We start from the raw sequence: 21,945 nt of genomic DNA, 5'->3' as shown, positions 1-21,945 counted from the left end.
TACTAGTCCGTGTAAACATTGTTCCGGTTTGTCATAGGGCGTAGCAAGAGGAGCAATATTTCGAGAAATGATACCTGCAGATCCCTTTTGAAAAATTGATTGTTGATACTCAACACGGAATACGTTTATTCATAATGTATAGTTATTTCTAAACAGCGGGAAATAATGTATCATTAACACACAAACGATCGAAGGCTTCATGACGTACCGCTGTATTCTATAAATAGCAATGATTTCTCGGGAATCGATGTGCCGCGGGGCCTTCTCTACATGGCAAAACATATCACGAATACACCAAGTCCTAAAGTGACAGAAACGCGCTTAAATAACAGGTAAGTTGACGAATACGGTTTCCTTCAGATTAGATAGACATAAATGTTCAATATAATATTCAGAGAATCTAACCTTTAAGCTTATTTAAGTTGGATGTATCACATCGCTGATGTATGAGACATCGCTCTGGATACTGTTAGGGTTACCAGGCACAGTGAATGTGTTGTATATATACTAGCCACATAAAGAAACTGTGCACGGGGAAAATATATTCTGGATTGAAATACAACACAGCAAGAACAAAATGATGCAGACGCTGTAGCAGCTGAATGATCGGACCATAAGAAAATGTCAACGGGACCTGAACAACATCTGTTACGATGACGTCAGAAGATCAAAATGGAGTAGGGGGTCAAACGACAAAGTCACAAAGTCAATAACGGGTATGACCACCCTGTGCATGAATCACAGCAGTGCATCGGCGACGCATGGAGTCCACCAAACGGGCATGGAAGGCCTGGGGAACTGCCTGCCATATCCTCCTCAAATCCTGTGCCAAGTCACGGACGTTATCTGGAGGATGTGGAAGACGACGCAGACGGCGCTCCATTTCATCCCACACATGCTCTTTTGGGGAGAGATCTGGAGAAATTGCAGGCCAAGGCAGTAACATGATATTGTTATGGTGAAGGAAATCCATTGCGGCCCTAGCAGTGTGAGGACGAGCGTTGTCCTCTTGAAATGTCAATCCCGGGCCATGACGTTGCAGGACAGGAATGACCACAGGCCTCAGAATCTGATCTCTGTAGCCAACACCGGTGAGATTGCCCCGAACAACCACCAAAGGGGTTCGGTGCCGTGCTGTTATCCCATCCCAAATCATCACAGAGCCACCTCCAAAACGATTCCTCTCCACAATACAGTTGCGTGCATAGCGTTCTCCCAAACGCCGGTAGACACGTTGGCGCCCGTCACTGTGGGAAATGTTGAACCTCGATTCATCTGTAAAGACAACATTTCTCCACCATATTCGAGGTTGGCGAACATGATTTCGACACCATCTTAGACGGTTGACTCGATGACGGTGTGTCAGGATGGGACGTATGGCAGGGCGTCGTGGTCGAATCCCGTACTGACGTAAACGATTCCTGACAGTGTTGGGATGGATACGGCGCAGTCCAGGAATTGTCTGGGACGTCGTTACTGCCGTTCGGAACCTGTGTCGGAGATGTGTAACTCGAATCCATCTGTCCCGTCTTGGTGTCGTTACTCGGGTACGTCCTGAACGTGGGTGGTCGGCAACGTCATTTGTGTTCTGATAACGCCTCACCAATGCCGATATCGTGTCACGATGGCTTTGGAAATGTGTTGCCACCTGTTGTTGCCTCATTCCAGCTCGGATCATTCCAATGGCTTCATGACACTGTGCAGCTGTCAATCTTGGCATGATTTGCTTGTGATATGCTTGTGTCTGCGCCTGAGAAGTTTTGAATTTTTGAATGACCACAGATCATTCTTTCCAAAGTGACAGCGAATTTTGAGTTGCACATGCTGTGTACAGCTGCACAGGATGCACGTGCAGTAACACATTGCTCGTCCATAGGCCCCCATCAATGACGTCATATCGCATGGCACGTGCATGAGCGTTTGAATGTCTCCAATAATTGCTGTGTTCAAACCTATATTTCATATATGGACGGTGTGCACTTATATCTATATTTTCTCCGTGCACAGTTTCTTTATGTGGCTAGTATAGTTCATTCAGGTTCAGCTGTTATTTGCTCTGTCACGTCAACTACAGTGAAATGATCATGTGTCACCTTGTTGTAGGGGACAGATTCCAATTATGTATATTTGGTTTAATGTTGGTTTTCTTAAAAGGGCTTGTTTTGTTTCTTTGTTCCTGGGCGTATGTGCTGATCAATGGCTGTTCTAATTATGTGTGATGGTGGAAGGGCATTTGGCGCTGGTTATTTTAGGGCACAAGGCATTTTGTTGTATTACTAATAGATCAGGATATATAGTTTTATCATATAATGGGCAGGTTTCGGCAGGATAAAGCCAACGGATAAAAACGATATCCGTTGGGGTCATATGCGGATAGAGATGCAAATATCAAAGGTCAAGTAGGGGCTACTTTCAGTGTTTACAAACAAACAGGGCGTCGCCCTCGTCATTCGGTGATCGAGTCAGAATTTACCATCGGGAATCTGGATAAACTACAGGGATAATTACTATCATTATAAAAAAGAACAGTCTAATATACTGATCGTTAGTGTCTAACTGTGATGCTAAGGCATTTTATAACTTTTGGCACCTTTGGAGATATAAATTTCGAAACAATTTTGCGAGGGCACCAGGCCTAGCCAAGCGGGATCAGTAGCCATATCTGTGCTTGTAGACCTCTGCAGCTTGAAACCTTTTCCACAAATTAATATTGTTGGATTAGGCCGAAATATGTTATGAATTGTTACCTTGTTTCTTTTTGTCGCTGTGTGTACACCTGACTGCACTTAACGTTATGACAGGACATACCGACTTGAGAGAGGGAAAGCGATTTTCAAGCACAGAATTAAAGAATGACATTCTAAGATAAAGAGGTTATCACGCTTGTGTGTTTAAGGATGGTAAATATCTTGTATTAAATTTAGGAATAAAGACTATGTATTTAGCGAGCTAAGGCTCGCTAAATACAATGTTTACTCCTAATGCAGGATATTTAGCATTCCCAAACAAAATACTAACTTTGATCTAGGATAACAACATATTTTAACGTTTTTGGTGTGGCGTTCATATAAAAAGGAAACATCGCCGGGCATTGTTCATGCACTAGACTAAGTAAATCAAGAAGACTAAGTTTATCGATTATACAATACCACTGAACTGGAAAAAGGATAATTGTACAAGTAGTATTTGTATCATCGAACATATTTCAACATGTTAATGATATATTATGCATCACAAAACATCGCAACAAAACAATATCAACATTCACCAAGTGTTTCAAGCTATCCTGCCTGTCAGACCTTCAAGCTGCCGTATGAGTCGAGGGAAGGTTTACAGTCTAATAAATATAATGCACATGATCCCGTGGAATTTGATTGGTTGAAAGGAGGATGTTAAACTAATATGTCCTGATTGGCTGATAGAATGGACGAGGCCTGCAGTGTTTTATTGCTGTGAACGATTTCACTTAGGTCGTATTGTTTGTAGTCTTGTTTCTGTTAATGAATAAATAAGCAGTCTGTTAAGTTATTATGGTTGAGGTATACATGAACATACAGTGTAATTCCGCGTAACATTTAAAGCTATGTAGTTGTCATGCGTGAACTAGCCAGAGGAATCTATTTATGACACTATGCGTTTGCTTTATAAATACTACAAATGGAAAAACCAAGGTGGTCTTAATTTAGAAGGGGATTCCCCGTTGCATTTCATTTATAAGCAACGTGGGCATATTGTGACAGTAAAAGTGCAATAATTTTGAACGCGGCTTGAAACCCCGTTTCTCCTCACCCCCATCACCTATGACACTATGTGAATGGTTTAATTACGCTGGTGTAAGGACTGACATTTTGAGCAACGCAAATGTTTGTAATATTTCTTTAGTCGTTTATATTGAAATCACTATTGTAATAGAATAAACAATGTTAACCACTGAAGATGTTTGGTATTTCTCAACACATGCACGTTAACTGTAATAATACATAGACTGAGATGGCATGAGTGTTTACTCCTTAAAGCAATTTATTAAAACATACCAGGTAAATGCGCATTAACAGGGTGTTTGGAAATAAATCGATTACACAAATAAGCATATAGTTTCCCTTTACAATTCACAGCGAGTAGTGTTGTTTCATGCACGGTGCTTGAAATAAATGGACCCATCAAGTATCAGCTGTTGGCTTCTCTTGTTCCACCTTTGTTATCTTGTTACATTTATTGTTCTAATATGTACATATGTATGTTCTCTCCATGATAGCATTCATTCATTGATGAAGGTGTACGTGTATACTCCGATATATTGGTTCCTTATACTAAAGCAGCATACGTCCATAAATTTGTTTCCTTATGTGTATCCATTTAGCACAGATGTGAAGCTAATGGAAATGACCTTATCAGGCTACATAATCGACGATCTGAGGCCTACGGACACCAGGGCATTAATACTTAATAAGACGCTTTAACGTATGGTGGATTGCAATTGGTTGTGTCTCTGCAGCCTCAACAAATTGTATTGCATGATGTCAACACGTTGATAGCAAATACGTGGATAGGTCTGCATCCAAAATCATTATGAAGTAAAGAGAGTAAGGGTCTTAAACCCATAGCACTTGACTTGGGCATCTTAACAGAAACAATGAACAAATGGAAGGAAACTTATATTCTCGTTACCTCAGCATAATTTTCAAAAGGCGTTCACATGATTGCCGAAGTATGTCAGTAAAGTGAGCTAAAACTTGATAATGATATTTAAATGTGAAGTTCAAAGTGTGACATGGCGTGAAAGGCCAGATGTCCTGATCTTACCCATTAGTGACCAAAATGATGTTCGATGCAGTTTTGACTTATACCATATGAAAAACTGACTTGCATTCAGTGTCTGGTCATCGCTTGTTTGAGGATACCTCAGGTCTGATCTTTGCTTGTTTGAGTATGTCTTCGTGTCTGGTCATCTCCATTAACGGGGGACTTACATGGCATGTATATCTAAACTCAAAGGCAAAGAAGTATGTGGTCTTGTTCGTATTTACACTACGAAGTTCATTCCTTTTACACGCATGGACAACACGTAACGCAACCTGTGTCCACTCCGTGGGTCACTGGCGCCACTTCCGCCACGCATGTAAGACCCGTTGAATTCGGGACGGGTAATTTACCCCATTGACACGAGTGTGCAAACCAGTATTGAGACATTATGCTAATGTATAATGAAGTTCGTATTAATGTAATCAGATAACAATGTAGAAACCTGAAGAAAACAGGAGAGGCTGTTGTTCGAAGATCTATAGTATTTAGTACCTGCACTCCCGAAAGCACGTACTAATAACATACAAGCGATTGAGAATACTGTATATAAAATGTATCTTTTTGTGGAATCATGTTTGACAAAACATGTGTTATGAAATGGTAAAACACTTTTAGAAACGGCCCTTTTGTTCTTACATAGATGTTATGATGCGATGCATCTCTGACTTCATCTCACACAATGAATGCTTTCCGGTATATTCTATCATGTAAACTGTTGGTGTTATTTCATAAACAGTGTGCAAACTTGTGGAAGTGGTTTTGTTTACTTGTGTTTTTATAACTCCGGATTCGGGCAGCTCACTTCTTTTTTTCCACTCACGAAGCCACAATTACTATGTGCTCCTTAACGTCAAACACATTATTTCATAAATGAAGTTGAGAATTGAATATAAATATGAAACAAATTTAATATACCTAAACATTTAGAATTTAGAAACTTTAAATTAAATATGCTCCAAAGTAATGCCAGTCCCCGAAATATTCAGATGCATCCACCCTTGACACCTTAACGATCAACTGATCCCCAGCATTGAGTTGCAGTAATCCATGGATGTCACTGAAATATTCCAGGCGAGCACCGTCAATGATGTCGTTTTTATTCTCAGACACCGTGTCAGCAAGTGCAGTTTTTCTCGTCTGTTCTAGTGCATTGTATCGCATTATGGAATGGTGGAAATCAGTTTCTGTATCTCCACGATGATTCCTTTCTGTGTAGAACTTGACATGGCTGTATACAACATACACACCCGTGGCGGGGATTATAATGCTGCCATGCCCATACCGCATTCCATTAACAAATAGTTGTCTCCTCGGCCAAACAAAGGTCACCCAGTTTCTCAATAATGTGCCATTTTCGTTCGTCCCTGAAATTGAAAAATATGCTAATAAATTCATGCTTATTTTTTTAGAATTATTGCTGCTTATTCCTTATTTGTAGTGAGATAAACAAACTGTAAACACATAGATCTGAAGAAGAACGCATGTCTGTGTAAGGATTAATACACCCCCTTATATTCAGTACATCAAATCATATTTGACTCTATAAAGTTAACTGGAGCATTTACCAGTGTGGCCTCTGAAGTCAAGTTCAGAGAAATGTGCTACAGGTACCAGGAGGTTCAGGATTTCTGCTGAGATGTTCAGTTGTCTTGCACCTGTAACAAATTTATAGCTTTACAAATATAACTTGATATCACACGCAACTCATAATCATATAAACAAACCCAACCACATGTCTACATGTGAAGAGGTTGGTGTTTTCTGCTTTCATTGCGTACGATGTTACCAAAACTTTGTACATACACATCTGACGGATGTTACAGCTGAACGATGTTTTTTGATGAGCACTCACCTTGCCGTCCATGAGTACCATTATCAAGAAACTTCATTATAAATAAAAAATTGTTATGATTACATATACCCACCTTTCCGTTCATGAGTATCATTATCCTCATCGGTTATTATGTTCAGTCGTTCTTCATATATCTGTAATAATACATGAACACATTAGTTTCCACATTAAATAAAACATGGTATGTTGATAATCTACAACAATGATATAATATCAAACTAACCAAAGTCACTCTAACCTTACACTTACATTATCGGGTAATGTACTCTTTAATTTAATATTCAAGATCAATATTTCTGTTCACCTTGCTGATTTCTTGCTTCAAACCTTCTGTGTTACTAGTTTGCGTGTCGTGTTTACAGGATACAACAAAGCAAATAACTGCAATAGCTACAGCTATGCTCAGCAGAAGAAGTGTTGCACACACAGCTTTCACGATCCTTTCCATGATTGACTCTTCACGTCTTTTTGTTGCTGCTCAATTCTGAAACATACATCATTGTTATATGCATAACTGTGAAGGGTAAAGACTTGATATCACAGCTGGCATGCTATGTTTGTGTAGAAACATGTACTGTGAGCAGGGTTGTGCGTCAGGCGTAGCGTGTGTTCTTTCCAGTAACTTATTAAATATTCTGAAGATATCAACAGGATACGCTCTGTATTTGTCATGAACGTGTGAACTTTCTGTATCGAAACGTCCACTTCGTGTACTTATGATAGCGACAAAAGACTTCTCGATGAGGAGAACCCGCTTGCCTGGAATTGCAGTCGTCTTTGAGTGCCATTTGAAGTTGAATAAGAAATCATGATACAACAATATTGATGATCATATCACTCTAATAACGCCATTGTCATTTGCTTCATCGGAAACCGCTGCGAAAAGTAAAGTAATAGTGCGTCGATGTTTGACTTACTTAGTTGTCCCTGTACATGTATCCCTACCACCAATCACATTCTTCAGATGTAAATTAACTTAACATAACATAACATACAAATTAATGCATTTTCAGTCGGAATGTGATACTATTATTTATATAATTGCCTGATTCCACTCTTCAAGTTTCGAATAAACATTCCAATTGTTCAGCAAACAGAACCGCTCCACAGAAAAAAAGAACTGAAAACTGCTGATACCATTCTACATCAAATATAGTACTCAACAGCTCTGTATCTTATATTGACCGAAACTGTTCATTGCAGACAATGAAGTTTTTATGATGTTTTGAAGGGAAAACATTGTCAGGCAAAACGTGTCATGCAGATACCAGGCTTAATTTGACGAATACCCTTATCATTAACGTGTACCGCTCTGTTGACGTCAGCAAAGAAATGAGTGAGGTGTCGAACGTTTGTGTAATGGCAAGGGTTTCGCTTCAGCTTTTTAAATTCATGACATTTTAATAAGGATACAACTGTGCGCCTGTGTCGTTACAACACATTCACATTAAGTAAACATTTTGTAATCAACGTAACTTAAATGAGATTGTTAAACAGGTCTAAACGTGTAAACGCCAAACCTTTAAGATCACGAAACAATACAAACAATACAGTATGTAGCCCCCGCATGTTACCAAGACTGTAGTAATATGCATATAAGAAGACTTTTATATATCTATAATCAGTATTTACTCTGAAATAATGGACAGGCATCAGTATGAAGTAATTGACATCTCTCCTTAAATTCCTGATACCATTCAATGCTGTTTTCAGTTCAAAACCTTTGCATAGTTGCCCATATTGTTTCTAATGTTATGATATATAGAACGAGACGAGTAAAGAGGGGGTGATGGGGAGGCACCAAATGATATCCGCACTGACATGCTATAATATTTCAAGTATGTCTTTTGACTCTATGACTCTAATCTAATTATTAGACTAGCAATTAGACAATATCGAGTACCGTTATTGAAGTAAAAATATAAGCAAGTAGATGTGACGCTGAACAAGAATACTCAGGTGTTCTGGAGCAATACTGTGTATCAGTTTGCAATATAAACATAGGTTCTTGATTTCTCTTATATTCTAGAGAGGCTGTAGAATAGTTTCCTTATGTAATTTACGCGTCGCACCACATTTTGTTCTCAAGACTTTAGGATGAAGGTTTTCTGAGAGTATGTCCTGTTGTTGTGTGTACATTATCACGTATATTGGAGTTGTAATAAGCGAGGCAAAGGATAAATACATTGTTATTTTTGTAAAAGGCGTAAATGTCATGTCGTTGAAAATAACAACAGTTACTTCTTTTTTAGATAATAGTGGATTAATCGTCTGATCAATGTTTTATCATATCACGGTCATTGACAAGACCCATGCCTGACAACAGGAGACATGGAGACAGGCACTAAAAGAGGGGTAGTGTAACAACTCAGATAGCAGTGTCAATATGGGTGTGACCGTCATTTGCGTTGATGTTGGCAAGCTTGCGGTACAACATTGAAGACACCAGGATTCCAAATGTCAACCAAAGATTGGCCCAACTGAGCGTGCGTTAGTGGCTGGTTCAGGTCCTGTCGAAGGCGTTGTCCAATATCATTCCAGACTTTTTCTATGCGGTAGAGGTTTGGATAAACAGGCGGCCATGACAATACAGCAGTGTCATGCTGCCACAAAAGTATGTTACAACACGTGCAACATGTTGACGCGCATTATATCCTTCTGCAACGTGACGTAACATCCCTGCATTTGCACAAAAGGTGGACACGATCTCGCCCGTTAGCCTGCGCCATTCAAACTGTCATTAACAATGATGAGCTGTGTTCTTCCATGAGATTTACACCATAGTATTACCCTTCCAGCCCCATATTGGCAATGTTGAGTAAAGCAAACGTCGCTAACACGTTCTCCTTGACTCATGTACCCTAGCACGAGATCCAGAGCTGTCCAGATAACGTATATGTAAACAGCATACATGTACTGTCCCAGCCTTGTCTTCTGAACCTCGGATGTATTCCGCACCAAGCTTGGATACATATATCCCTATCCCCCAACCGGTTGCGTGACGTTCTGCTACTTATTTGCGTAACCCAGGAATTGTATGTTGCAGATTGGTATTGATTCCGTAAATGCACCAACCGAATTTGATTGTGTTCTTGCCGTGGACGTCAAACATCGACGACCAAGTCACGAGTGTTGCGTCGCTGTAGATAACGTCTCAAAAGATAAACAGAAAACGGAGGACAGGGTTCTTATCTGCACATTCGTGGCCATGTGCCAAATGTATGCTGCACAGCTTTGATCAATGGCTAGCATTGTGGCTGTTCATGCTGTTGTGATTATATAAGATGAGCGGCCTGCGATCTGTGTAGATGTTGCTGAGTGTTATGGTGTTGGCTTTTGTTGTAGTACTTATTGTGCAGCATACATAGTTGTCATATCTGTCATAAACTGAAATTTGTAGGCAAAAGGCAAACCACTGATGTGCTTTCAACTGTTGCAAATGTACTCTGCAAAAAATAACCGCAAAGGGGATTTCAGATGTATGATCAACAGATGCAAATCGACTATTCAAAATTGGCACAAACAATAGTCATTGATCCAAGTTACATATGACAAGGTAAATTTTCAAGGTGTTCTCAATATTTTGTATGGCCATTAAAGTCCGAAACTGACTGGCAAGATAGTCACATGGAAGCTATCAGATCCCGAATTATGTCATGGGGCATGTTCACCCGATCTTCATCCAGTTCTTGTGACAATTGAAGAAGGTTATGTGGTTGTTGCTGACGTGCTCGCGGTCGTTGATCCAGTGCATCCCGTAAATGTTCGATTGAGTATAAATCTGGAGATCAGGAGGCCATTGGTACGACCCCTTTATGTTGTGATTTTCCGAAAAAGGCTGTTGTCTGTCTTGCCTTATGAGGTAGGGCCTTGTCTTGTTGTCTTGAACGTTCGCTTGTGGCATAATGGGAAGGACGTGTGACCGAAGAATGTCATCCGTGTAACGTTGTGCCGTTAAATTCCCCAGACGTTGCAACAGTGTATGAAGTGGCCGCCCATATCATGATCATCAATCACACCACGACTACCACATCTGTCCACTTCCTGTATACAATCCACTTGGCAAAGTGAGTGAGTTTGATTTTACGCCGCTTTAAGCAATATTCCAACAATTTCACGGCTGGGGACACCAGAAATGGGCTTCACACATTGTACCCATGTCGAGAATCGAACCCGGGTCTTCGGCGAGACGAACGAACGTTCTAACCACTAGGCTACCTGACCGCCCCTCTTGGTAAAGCATAAAACGTGACATGTTACTAAACCAAACTTGTCTCAATCGCAGTTGATGTCGTCATCAACCATTGATGTCGCAGCCGACGAGGCAGGTCCGTCAATATAACACCTTCAACTGGTCTTCACGCAAGCAACGTTGCCGTAGGAATCTGTCCTGTGCTCTAGTATTGATACGTGGTCGACCGTATCTGAGAAAGTTCGGTGTTGTCTCGTGTGTCTGATAACGGCTCCACAGTCTTGTATTTGTGCTTGGCGCAACATGGAAAAACCTGGTTACGGCTACGTATGATTCTCTTAGTTGTATTCGGCCGATTACGTTGTTGTGTTGGGTATTATCTGTTCACTTGCTGTAAGATTGTGATGGGAAGCAAATGTAAACCCACGGATTCTTCAGTCCAACAAGTGGTGTTGCACCTGCATTTCATGTTTCGGCGCCAGGCTCTCGCGTTGTTGTTTTTTTGTTGCGATTTATCCATTTGTTTATGAAATGTCTGTAGTACCACATTCTTTCCACGCAAATCAAACCCAATCCATGCAGAAATTACCAATTCGTTTTTGGTATTAATATTGTATAGATGTCGCGATCGGCAACACTCTTTACCACTTTTGCGTTTCTTTTTCTGCAGAGTATACTTATGCAGTTTTATTTAGGGAAAAAAGAAATTGTTCAAGGTGGTCTGTATTTTTTTTCTGAAATATGGTTTCGATTTTAACCTTGCTCATTGTGTGCCATACTACTCCGACAGAACAGAGCGTTGCTCATGTTATCAACAATTAATTTTTACAGAATAAACTCTACTCTTCCAAAGCCGACGAGATAAAACAATAAAACACCTCATTCACAATAACACAACTTTCATAACTTCTTCCATTAAGGAGGGCAAAGTATTATCCAGCCCTAAAGGACACTGATACTATTATCTGAAAAACAAACCTAACTTTGAACTATTTCGTTATCTATCCGAAGTATTTATTTACCTATCGTGAAATTCAGAACTTCTAACCATAAGCCACCAATAGAAACGGGACGTTGGCAAAATATAATTAGAGAAAACAGATTTTCACAAGTATTTCCACAACTAACGATATTCATTGTCTGTTTGAGTGCGACGCCATTAAGCCACCAAGACGTGTGTGTGTCTACGTGTACTGTACCAGTGCGGTCTTATGCCGGTTCTATAGTTCTAACATACATGGTAGATACTCTTGACTAAATCAAATGAACATTGTTTATACCCTCGAAAAAGTGAAAGAATCATTGTGCATACTTTTGACTATGTCAAAATATAATTTTTAATACTCTTGACTAAGTCAATCGATCATTGTACATACTCTTGACTAAATTAAACGATCACCGTACATGCGTCCATACTCATGTGTCAAACTATATTTAAAAGCAATTCATGATACATATAGTTGATCATTGAAAGTAGAATGTATTTCGAAAATGATTCAAAATGACAATGACATATTAGTCATAATAAACCCATCGCTACATAACAAAGCCACTATTCACCAATTTGCTATCATAACCACCCCAATTTAAATCATATAATTTAACTAAAAGATTAAATTTATTGAATTAATGCAAATCATGCGCAATGTTATTGTCATATGTATTGCGCTATCAACAACAGCAGATATATGATAAGTCAACGTACCTTCGGTTTCCCTTTTCTGTCTCACATCAAAATACACAATCTGATCTACGCGTACCGATCGCATTCGTTGCAGTGCTGACTTTCTGTCTTAAACACCACTGTTTGTTGTGCACACCTGATGTGGTCGTTTGCAAACTATAGAATACGTGCAAAATACCGGCTTGCAGATATAGTATAGACTGATGGTTCTCTTTGTTGTCAGTAATATCCCAGTTCTCTGTCTTTGAAGTTTGATATCATATTATAATCCCGGAAAATATTTGATATAACACATCACAGCCATGACAATCCGAACATTATCGAGAGCTTAAGGAACATTCTGATCGCTCATAGAATGACTGTTACATACGCACTAAACGTTTGAATGTTTTTTTACGCTGCATCTTGAGCATGATATCAATGTCAGGATATATCCTGTGTGTATCCTGTCATAGATATTGTTTATTAGGACTGCATAATAGATTGATACAATGAATGAAAAGAAAATAATTCCTTACTTAGAGTTTTCCATTTATAATGGAGTCCGATTTCATTCTTAAATTGAATCTACCTTATTATCCCGGTATACTTAGATCAGTGTGCACTCAATTTCATTCTCATTCACCCTGTGAGTATAAAAAGACAAGCTGCCGTGTGAGTCGCTGGGTGGTTTACAGTTATTTCTCAACCTATGCGACTCGCCAACTCGCCAGCCAAAGCTATTTATACGTGCATGACATAGCTCCGAAAATAATAAATTGGAAATACCAAAAGGGTCTAAATTTGCTTGGGGATTTCCCGTGGCTCGGAGGTTTTAGTCGACATAACGCAAGGCCGACAGGATACGAATAGCTGCATGGCGGTGTTGTAAGGACTGTCAGTTTGAGGGGTATCTTCAATTTGTCCAAATACATTCAATATTCCACCAATGATGTGCCATAAACACATGTATGTTGTTTGGCCTCGAGCTATACTCTGTCATTGTGTTAGTATTATGTTGTTTGAAGATGAGAGACCGAATGTCAAAGTATTTGCCCAATCTGACTCCCTGTCTCCTAAGTTCAATCCTAAACAACTGTGAGCGCCCTTTAGCATGACTCATGACACAGCAACTATTTTTTTTTTTTGCTGTGTGGTGACAAAGTGAGGGTAAACTATTTTAAACAGGGGGATTTCCGCCCACATTAAGCTGACACGCCTTGATATAAATGGAATACTGTTAAAAGCAGCGTTAGCCCCAACTCACTCACTCATTTAAAACGACGAATTATGAGGCTGGTACTGCAATGCCAATCAACAAATGCTAATCACTGACGGTGGTTGGTAGTTTTCGTCACAAGCACACGTATTGAATCATTAAACAGACAGAAATGGTATGAGTATTTGCTCCTTTGGTGTAATTAATTTATTAAATATATTTAATGTTCTGAGACCTATTTTGGAATGATGAATAATTTGTGATACAAATATGTGATAAATCATGTATAAAAACAATCGAAAACATGAAATGTACCTTTAAGGTAGCTATTGAATCGCTGAAATGTGAAGCGAAAAGGTCAAAAACTAAAATGAAAATTTACATTTTCATTTTGCTTTTTGACATTTTTGCTTCACTTTTCAGCGATTCAATATCTCCTTTTTACATGATTTATCACATATTTGTATGACAAATCGTGATAATTTGCAAAAGGTTACAACAACAGTAAGTGAAATATCAAAGTGTTGAAAAACAGACTCCATGTCCCTTATGGCCCACCGTATAAACCAAACCACGTTGTTATTGCCCACAGTTGAAAGGTAGTCAGACTTACAACTTTTTGACCAGCCTTCGTATCATGCAACAATTTTGAGACTATCATGATTCAGGATTTTTTTGTGATTCTCTTTCTTGGTTGTATTTTATAATGTTGCATAATGTTGCTCTTCTTCTAAGTCATCACAAGTTTCACAGAGACGTTGTTCCAATAGGGTTGGTATTTTAAATTAGTTTAATTTTTTAGTTTGTGAATACTCAATCGGAGTTTAGAGAAATGTGACCTATGAGCTTTGTTTTCACAAAATGTAAGATAATTCTCAATATTTATGGATAACTTGGCCAACCTGTATGTTCTTAACTTGTCGAATCACTTAATGAATGTATATTTTTACTTTTGGACTGAAGTTTGCTTACAGTTGATCCATTACATTTTTTGTGTTTTCTATTTCAAATGTGTGTTTTATTTAACCATGACAACATTTTGACCAGAAAGATTGATATTTGCTGCCAAAGCATGTTTAAGAAGGACATTGTTGAGTTATATTATTGGTACTAATAGTAGATATATGCCAAGTCCTGCTTGACATGCCAAGTTATGAGTTTTCTTGCCTTGGTTTTCCTTGAGCTGGCCATTTAAAGACAATGTTTCTTTTATTGTGATTTCCAAAGATAACTACATTAATAACAACCAATAAATATTTGTACTTTACACTAATCCTCTCCTTAAATTTCTTACACAACCTTTCTCTGCATATGACATTATAACATGGCGGGGAACAAGTTATGTTCTGCAGCAATCTCTACTTGTAAAGCTCTATACTACGATTTTAGCTCAATGCGCGCTATTTCTTTTTTTTTTAATAAAATATAGACCGGTTAACTTAACAAAAGGAGATAGATTTTCCCTAAACATTTTTAACTCATGTGCAAAATGAACAAATTACATCGATTAGCTATATTACGAAACATGACCAAGTCACAGAATGTGAGAGGCGATTGGTTAAAACATATCCAGATTAAGTCACTCTCACTTCATTTTATAAAGTCCGATTTTTTGAAGGCAAACACTCAACGTGACATACCAATTGCAATGCCAAGCGAACTCAGCAAAGCTCTCCCGAGGGAGTAACTCCATCTGGAACCGCTCTTAGCATACCGGGTTGGGGACTATAGCTGAAAGATCACCACCATCGCCATATCCTTCGACCTCAACCCGATGAAATGGTCTATGTGTAGAGCTCCAGCTAAAAATAAGCCAAAGAGGCCCAGAGCCAAATGTCAGTCAAAGAAAAAGCTTCCGTCTGTCTCGACCTTGGAGATAGAAAGAAGAAGCCTTACTACCCACACCAGCCCTCTTACCAAAGAAGTCGCCCCTCTCGAATCCAGAGGTGAGGAGCCCTTCCGCTCCCCGGAAGGGACAGGCCACGGGAGAAAGAAGTAGAAGAGGAGAGACGTTTCCTCCCCCCGAAGCCTTCTCCCGCCCGACTCCTGCCACCAAGTCTACCGAATCTCAGAGCACCACTCCGGCAGCCCAAAGCTAAACGACAGCTATGCCCAAACCATTCCAAACAAGGAGCACAGGTTAGGTCTAGGCGCAGAATAGGAAGCACGCGAAGACTTGATACGACTATCCAAACAGATCCTGGAACCGCCCAAGAGACAGCATAACCCAGCCATCACCCAAGAACAAAACGGCCGCATGTACATTAGTGCACGGGCGCGACCAACCCTGGTCATGGTTCACTACTAGGGAGACCAAAGGTTCGAGCACGAGCTAAATTCGCTCCAGGATCTAAAAACTTCTTCGTCAACTGCAGGACGGAAGAGACCAGGATCCCTCCCTATCACCAGCCGGTGCTTCCAGGACCTTGACAACATCGAAGAGGCCCCAGGGCGAAGACAACTCGCCGGTGAATTCCAGGAATTACCTTCAAGACAAAGGAGCCAGCCGACTCCGCGCCTTCCGATCCTGCCTGAACCCGACCCCCACCAACCTATTATCAGATATTTTCCTTTGATAAACCTCTCCTCATCCAGTTTGGTTATTAGGATTATTAGGATCATATTTGTTTAGTCTGACATTTTATGCAGTACGTACATCTAGTCGCAAGAAAGTAATACATGTATAACTGTTTTTAACATTACTATGTAAGCTTAATGATGTACTCTTAATTTGACACTTGACTAAATTATCATTTTACAATGACATGGATATATATCATGCTCATGCAATTGCAAGATGCTTTGCTAAATTATCAAAGGCGCCGACAGTGCTTTGTCCTGTGATAAAGTAAACATTCTGGACACGTCATGATGTATTAACATGACGCTGTTCATGTTGCCTCCCGCGTTAGCAAATGCATTATTGTTCCACCATTCCTGTGATCTATGTTACATCGGCGCAAGCATATTACATCGATATAACTAGGTAAATGCAGATTGCTTTCATAATGTCTAGGTACGGCTAGTGACAGGGATAGCCAACATCGTCATAGATATTGATTGATTTGTGAGTGATGAACGTGTAGATTATATTGGTTCTGAAGTATGTAACAGATTATGCTTTCTTTATATACGTACAAGTGGGTTTATAGTTTTCGAGTAAATTGTTTATCGATTATTTATAATCTTGTGGCGGATGGGCGCAAATATATGTTCATTACACAAGGGCATTTGGGTATATGTGTTACTTAAGATATACTTAGTCTAAGGGCTCGTTGGTACATATAACTTGCATTGTATCATATACGAATGGATGGGACTTGGTGCTTGTAGCGTAGATGCAAACTATGTTGGAGCAGGTAAATACTAGTGCATGTAGAACATGCCAATTACGTCGGGCAGATGGGGCATGTGCATTTCATAAATACTAGCTTGGGACGAATGATTACTTGTTTATTAGATAAGGACGGGCTGTTGCAAGATTACATGTAGTTTATCAAGGTTTTGATGGATGCATTAAAATTACATGTTTATTAGATAAGGATGGGTTGCTGCAAGAGTACATGTAGATTTATCAAGGTGCAGATTGATGCAGTAAGATTACATGTTTATTTCATAATGGATTATTGCAAGATCACGTCCAATTATCAAGGAGCGGATAGATGCAATAAGATAACATGTTGTTTTTAGATAAGTGGGGGTTGTTGCAAGATTACATGTAGATTATCAAGAAGTGGAAGTATGCACTAAGATAACATGTTGTTTTTTGATTAGGACGGGATTATACAAATGGATTAGATGCATATTATATGAGGGATTATTTGTAAATATAGCTTACTTATTCAATACCTAGGACAGACATGTGAATGTCTGCAAGGGCTGGATGTGTACACGAAGGTTACATGTATATTTGATTATGGCCATAGTGGTGCACGTCATTTATCTTATATGGAAGAGTGTATAAGGTGAACTATATGCAAGTATCATGTTGATTCAAAATGGTACATGTGAGTGAGGATAATGTTAGAGGAGGGCACAAAATGTTGGTTTAGAGCGAATTACCTGGTTTGTCTCGTGACAAACTAAGTCTGGATATCTGGAATTTGAACCCATCACAATACAGGAATCCTTTACACCCAGCTTGGTCGAATTTCCAACGTTATGTAAGGGACATACCTCTGCCCCAGGGGCTTTTAGATTATATATGTATATTGAAGGCACTATCAATAGAGATACCCTACAAGCATCTGGGGCCAACGTAATCCAATATGTCACAAGGCATGGTGCAGAGTTAGGTCCCTTATGTATGTCCCTTAGAATTCAGATATGTATTGTTCACGTATTGTGTATTAACAGATGCATATCAAACTGCGTGCACAGTCGGGCTCAGATTATATTGTCATGAATTTATATAGCTGACGGTAAACGTTAATATTATTAATATATACACGACATGAAATAAGCCATACAAAAGGCGTGACAAATAACTCATTCCTTTGTAGAGGAACACAGAGCCGTGGATATAAATATTCAGAGGGTCCATTGAACATGGGCTGGTTGTTGTATGGCAGTGTTGAATGTTGTTTACAAACCTCAGGAAACGTCATTGTGAGCTAGAAATAATTTATTTCAGAACTCTATAGAGAGCGATTGTCTCATTTCATGGGGTGGTTCACGTGCACAGCTCGATGCGAGTTGTTTCGGCAGAACACCTTCACGTAAGTATCCAGTTCATTTCTATCCTGTGGATTGGTTCAGCTGCAGAACGTTTAGCAGAGATCTAGTCTTGATCGAAGTAGTGAATCAGGCAACTATCTGAGATATCATAACTTTTTCTTTCACAATCCAAGTGAACATAGATGCATGTAATATTTTAGAAAGTCGGTCTATATTTACAGAATGTGCAATACAGAGTAATTGGTGGATGCTGAAACGCACAACTGAGCGGTTTTATCTCAAAACAGATATCTGCTTAAACATGTTTGGTCGAAGAGATGCATGCAGTTAAGTCAAATATAGACACACTAGCTTGAATACTTTACTTCTAGTAGCGGCTTTCTGCGTGGCTACTGGCAAGTGCGTTAAAACAAAATGATCATCAACATTATTGTGTCATGAGTCCAACGTTCAATCGGAAATTATAGACCACTGAAATTCCAGCCAGTTGGGTTTTCCTGACAAGGAAGTTATTTGTTATCACCAGTACATGAAGTTGGTGTTTCACACCTGAAAGTAAGTTGTTACAAAATTAAAAACCCATATTCCTGGAGGAATATACTGCGTATGATGTTTCTTTCTTGAGATTAATAAATTACTGGAAATAATACATGCACGCATTTCATGCACCAACATGCCTGGATTGGGTGGTCAGTCCCCCTGATTTAGTTGATTTAGTATGTCACAGTATCCTAATTGCGTCGATGGATGCCCTTGATGTCAGTCACTGGATCCAGGCTCGATTATCTAGAGACTGCCGTCATATAGCTGGATTATTGCTGAGTGCTTCGTTAAACAAACAAAACACACCAATACTTGTTCCTATACAAAGATAGCATACTGGCGATTGTCTAGTGTCTTCATGGTTATGTTTGATAATAACTTCCGCCAATAATATATCTGGTGACTTGTAAAACAACTTCGTATGATATTGAACATGCATTTAAATCCAGGGATGTTTGTATTGGTAATAAGTAAGCCCTAATAATACCATCTAACATTTTGTATTTGTCATCAAAGTTATCCTGAAATGGTTGCTCAGAGAAGAGCAGCTTCTTGTACCACTGGCCAAATCGTGTTCCTTAATCTGTGGAATTCACTCAGAATTATCTGTGTTTCAGAATTAGGCAGCAACAAAAAGACGTGAAGGTCAATCATGGAAACAATTGTGAAAGTTGTTTGTGCTGTAATTCTTCTGATGAACATAGCTGTAGCCATTGCAGTTATTTTCTTTGTGGCATCCAGTACACACGACACGAAGACTAGTAACACAGAAGGTTTGAAGCAAGAAATCAGCAAGGTGAACAGAAATACTGAGCATTCTTTTTAAATCTCAGAGTATAATACCTGAAATCTTACACTGAATTTGCTTATGCTGTAAGCGTCTATTTGTTTTAACATTCATGCTGTTGTTGCAGATTGCGAGCATACCCCCTGCTTTTATTCAATTTGTGAACTAATGTGTTTGTGTAATATGTTACAGATATATAAAGATCGACTGGCAATATTGAGCGATAATGATAATGACACTCGTAAACTGAAAGGTGAGTAGGTCAGATCTTAACAATTCTTGTTTTTTTAACTGCTTATAAATGCAACAAAACCCTTTCCTTATTTCTCAGAAAACCTCTGCCCAAAGCAGATTAAATGGTACGATTCATTCAGCAGTACCAACTGTAAAGCTTGTAGGGGAAAAACATGTCGTAAGCGGTGAAAGAAATGTAAAATATGGTTCTACGATGTTGTGTGCGTCCGTTCTAAAGCTGTGTGAAAATCTGATACAGATTCAAGGCGACCGAGCACGTCAGCAGCATTCCTGAACCTGCTGAAACCTGTAGCATTTCTAACTGGACTTGACTTCAGTGGACATACTGGTAAGATAACCAGCTTAACTTTAATGAGTCCAATAAAAATCATTTGTTGCACTGATAACCTATAACGTGATGTAATTATCCTTACACGGCCGAGACACGTTGCTTACTTCTTCAGATGTGTGTGTGTCCATATTTAGTGTATCTTACTGTAATTAAGGAATAACAAGCAATAATTCCACCAATAATGCATGTTTCTATGAACATTTTTTTTTTATTTCAGGGACGAAAGATTATGACACACCAATAAAAACTTGGGTGCCCTTTGTTGGACCGGGGAGACAGCTCTTGTATAACGGGATGACGTATGAAAATGGCAGCATTACAATCCCCGCCACGGGTGTGTATGTTGTATACAGCCATGTCAAGTTCTACACAGAAAGGAATCGTCGTGGAGATAAAGAAACTGATTTCCAACATTCCATAATGCGATACAATGCACTAGAACAGACGAGAAAAACTGCACTTGCTGACACGGTGTCTGAGAATAAGAACGATATCATTGAAGGAGCTAGCCTCGAATATTCCAGTGACATCCATGGATTACTGCAACTCAATGCTGGGGATCAGTTGCTGGTTAAGGTGTCAAAGATGGAGCCATTAATGCACGACAGGGACTGGCATTACTTTGGAGCCTATTTGATTTAATTTGTTCTGTAATCGCATCGTTAAGGCGATGTAAAAGTCGTTTTAGTATTCGAGCATTAATAACATAATTCTTAACTTTATTCCTGAAACAATGTTGATGATTTTAAGAAAATCTTACAAATCTCGCGTTTCATCAATGACAATCTCTATTTTGTGGAAAGTATTTGAAACATATAATTGAATTCGTTGTCTGTATTTGAAACACACGTGAGCCAAGCTCCGTCTCGAGATGATCATTATATTCCATGGTACAAGGCTCTTGCGTTTTCATGGGGTGAAATACGAGTAAATTATCAATCGTTTGTACATTTTTAGAATGTGCCGGCAGAAGTGATATGACATATAGAGCACCAAACAAGAACATGCGCTTCTCCTGCGTTCTTTACTTTGCTTGGGGATGGTTATCTAATAACTTAAGTTTAATACGAACATAATCATGGTTTACGAAATGTGACACAGTATAATACCTATTATTAACTAATATTATGATGATTAACCGTTTCCGCGGAGTAGCTGACAGAGCGTCATCCCGAAGAGCTGAAGGTCAGTGGTTTATGGCCGCGTTGAAACAAACTACTTTAAAATATGGTACTTGTTCTTTCCTTGCCTCGCGCTCGGCATCGATTGGATACATCTGGTCGGCTCGGAGTCAGTACACTGTGTGCGTTATCCATGTTAAACAGTGGAATGGTGTCTCTGTTGACGACCTCTATAAAACCCGGTACCAGTCCGGAATGGAAACTAAGTTTCGCCAGTAGGTAATTATCGGACAGTTTCTGATCTAGCACTGACTCACTTCTGGTGTTACTCTGCGAAATGTATTGGCTAGGGTATTATATTTTATACACCCACCCTTTTTTACAGTAATGACAATTGGGTCATGAATCTCTCTTTAATCACATTTAGCTGATAATAATAAAACTGTGAAATTTTTGTAATTGATCTTAAGATAAACGTGACACAAGAGATTTCAGAAATGGT

The 21,945-nt window shown here is 39.2% G+C and overlaps 2 protein-coding genes across 2 annotated transcripts; one reads left to right on the top strand and one right to left on the bottom strand.

Moving 5' to 3' along the window:
* Nucleotides 1-255: 255 nt before the first annotated feature.
* On the top strand, nucleotides 256-21,596 carry LOC139448090 (uncharacterized). Its single transcript, XM_071229603.1, has 6 exons — nucleotides 256-332; nucleotides 18,363-18,447; nucleotides 19,567-19,745; nucleotides 19,929-19,989; nucleotides 20,230-20,319; nucleotides 20,540-21,596. The coding sequence occupies exons 3-6, from the start codon at nucleotides 19,602-19,604 to the stop codon at nucleotides 20,962-20,964; spliced, it is 720 nt and encodes a 239-aa protein (XP_071085704.1). The 5' UTR covers nucleotides 256-332; nucleotides 18,363-18,447; nucleotides 19,567-19,601; the 3' UTR covers nucleotides 20,965-21,596.
* Nucleotides 5,743-7,103, bottom strand: LOC139448261 (uncharacterized). Its single transcript, XM_071229788.1, has 4 exons — nucleotides 6,960-7,103; nucleotides 6,729-6,789; nucleotides 6,369-6,458; nucleotides 5,743-6,167 (listed from the first exon to the last, which is right to left on the bottom strand). Exons 1-4 carry the CDS (start codon nucleotides 7,101-7,103, stop codon nucleotides 5,743-5,745), a joined length of 720 nt encoding a protein of 239 aa, XP_071085889.1.
* Nucleotides 21,597-21,945: the final 349 nt, after the last annotated feature.

This window comes from Haliotis cracherodii, unplaced genomic scaffold, assembly GCF_022045235.1.
Source record: "Haliotis cracherodii isolate W230 unplaced genomic scaffold, xgHalCrac1.p SCAF_7, whole genome shotgun sequence".
Taxonomy (NCBI): Eukaryota; Metazoa; Mollusca; class Gastropoda; order Lepetellida; family Haliotidae; genus Haliotis; species Haliotis cracherodii.
The sequence above is the reverse complement of the archived record's forward strand: the minus strand, read 5'-3'. Positions and strand labels throughout refer to the sequence as shown.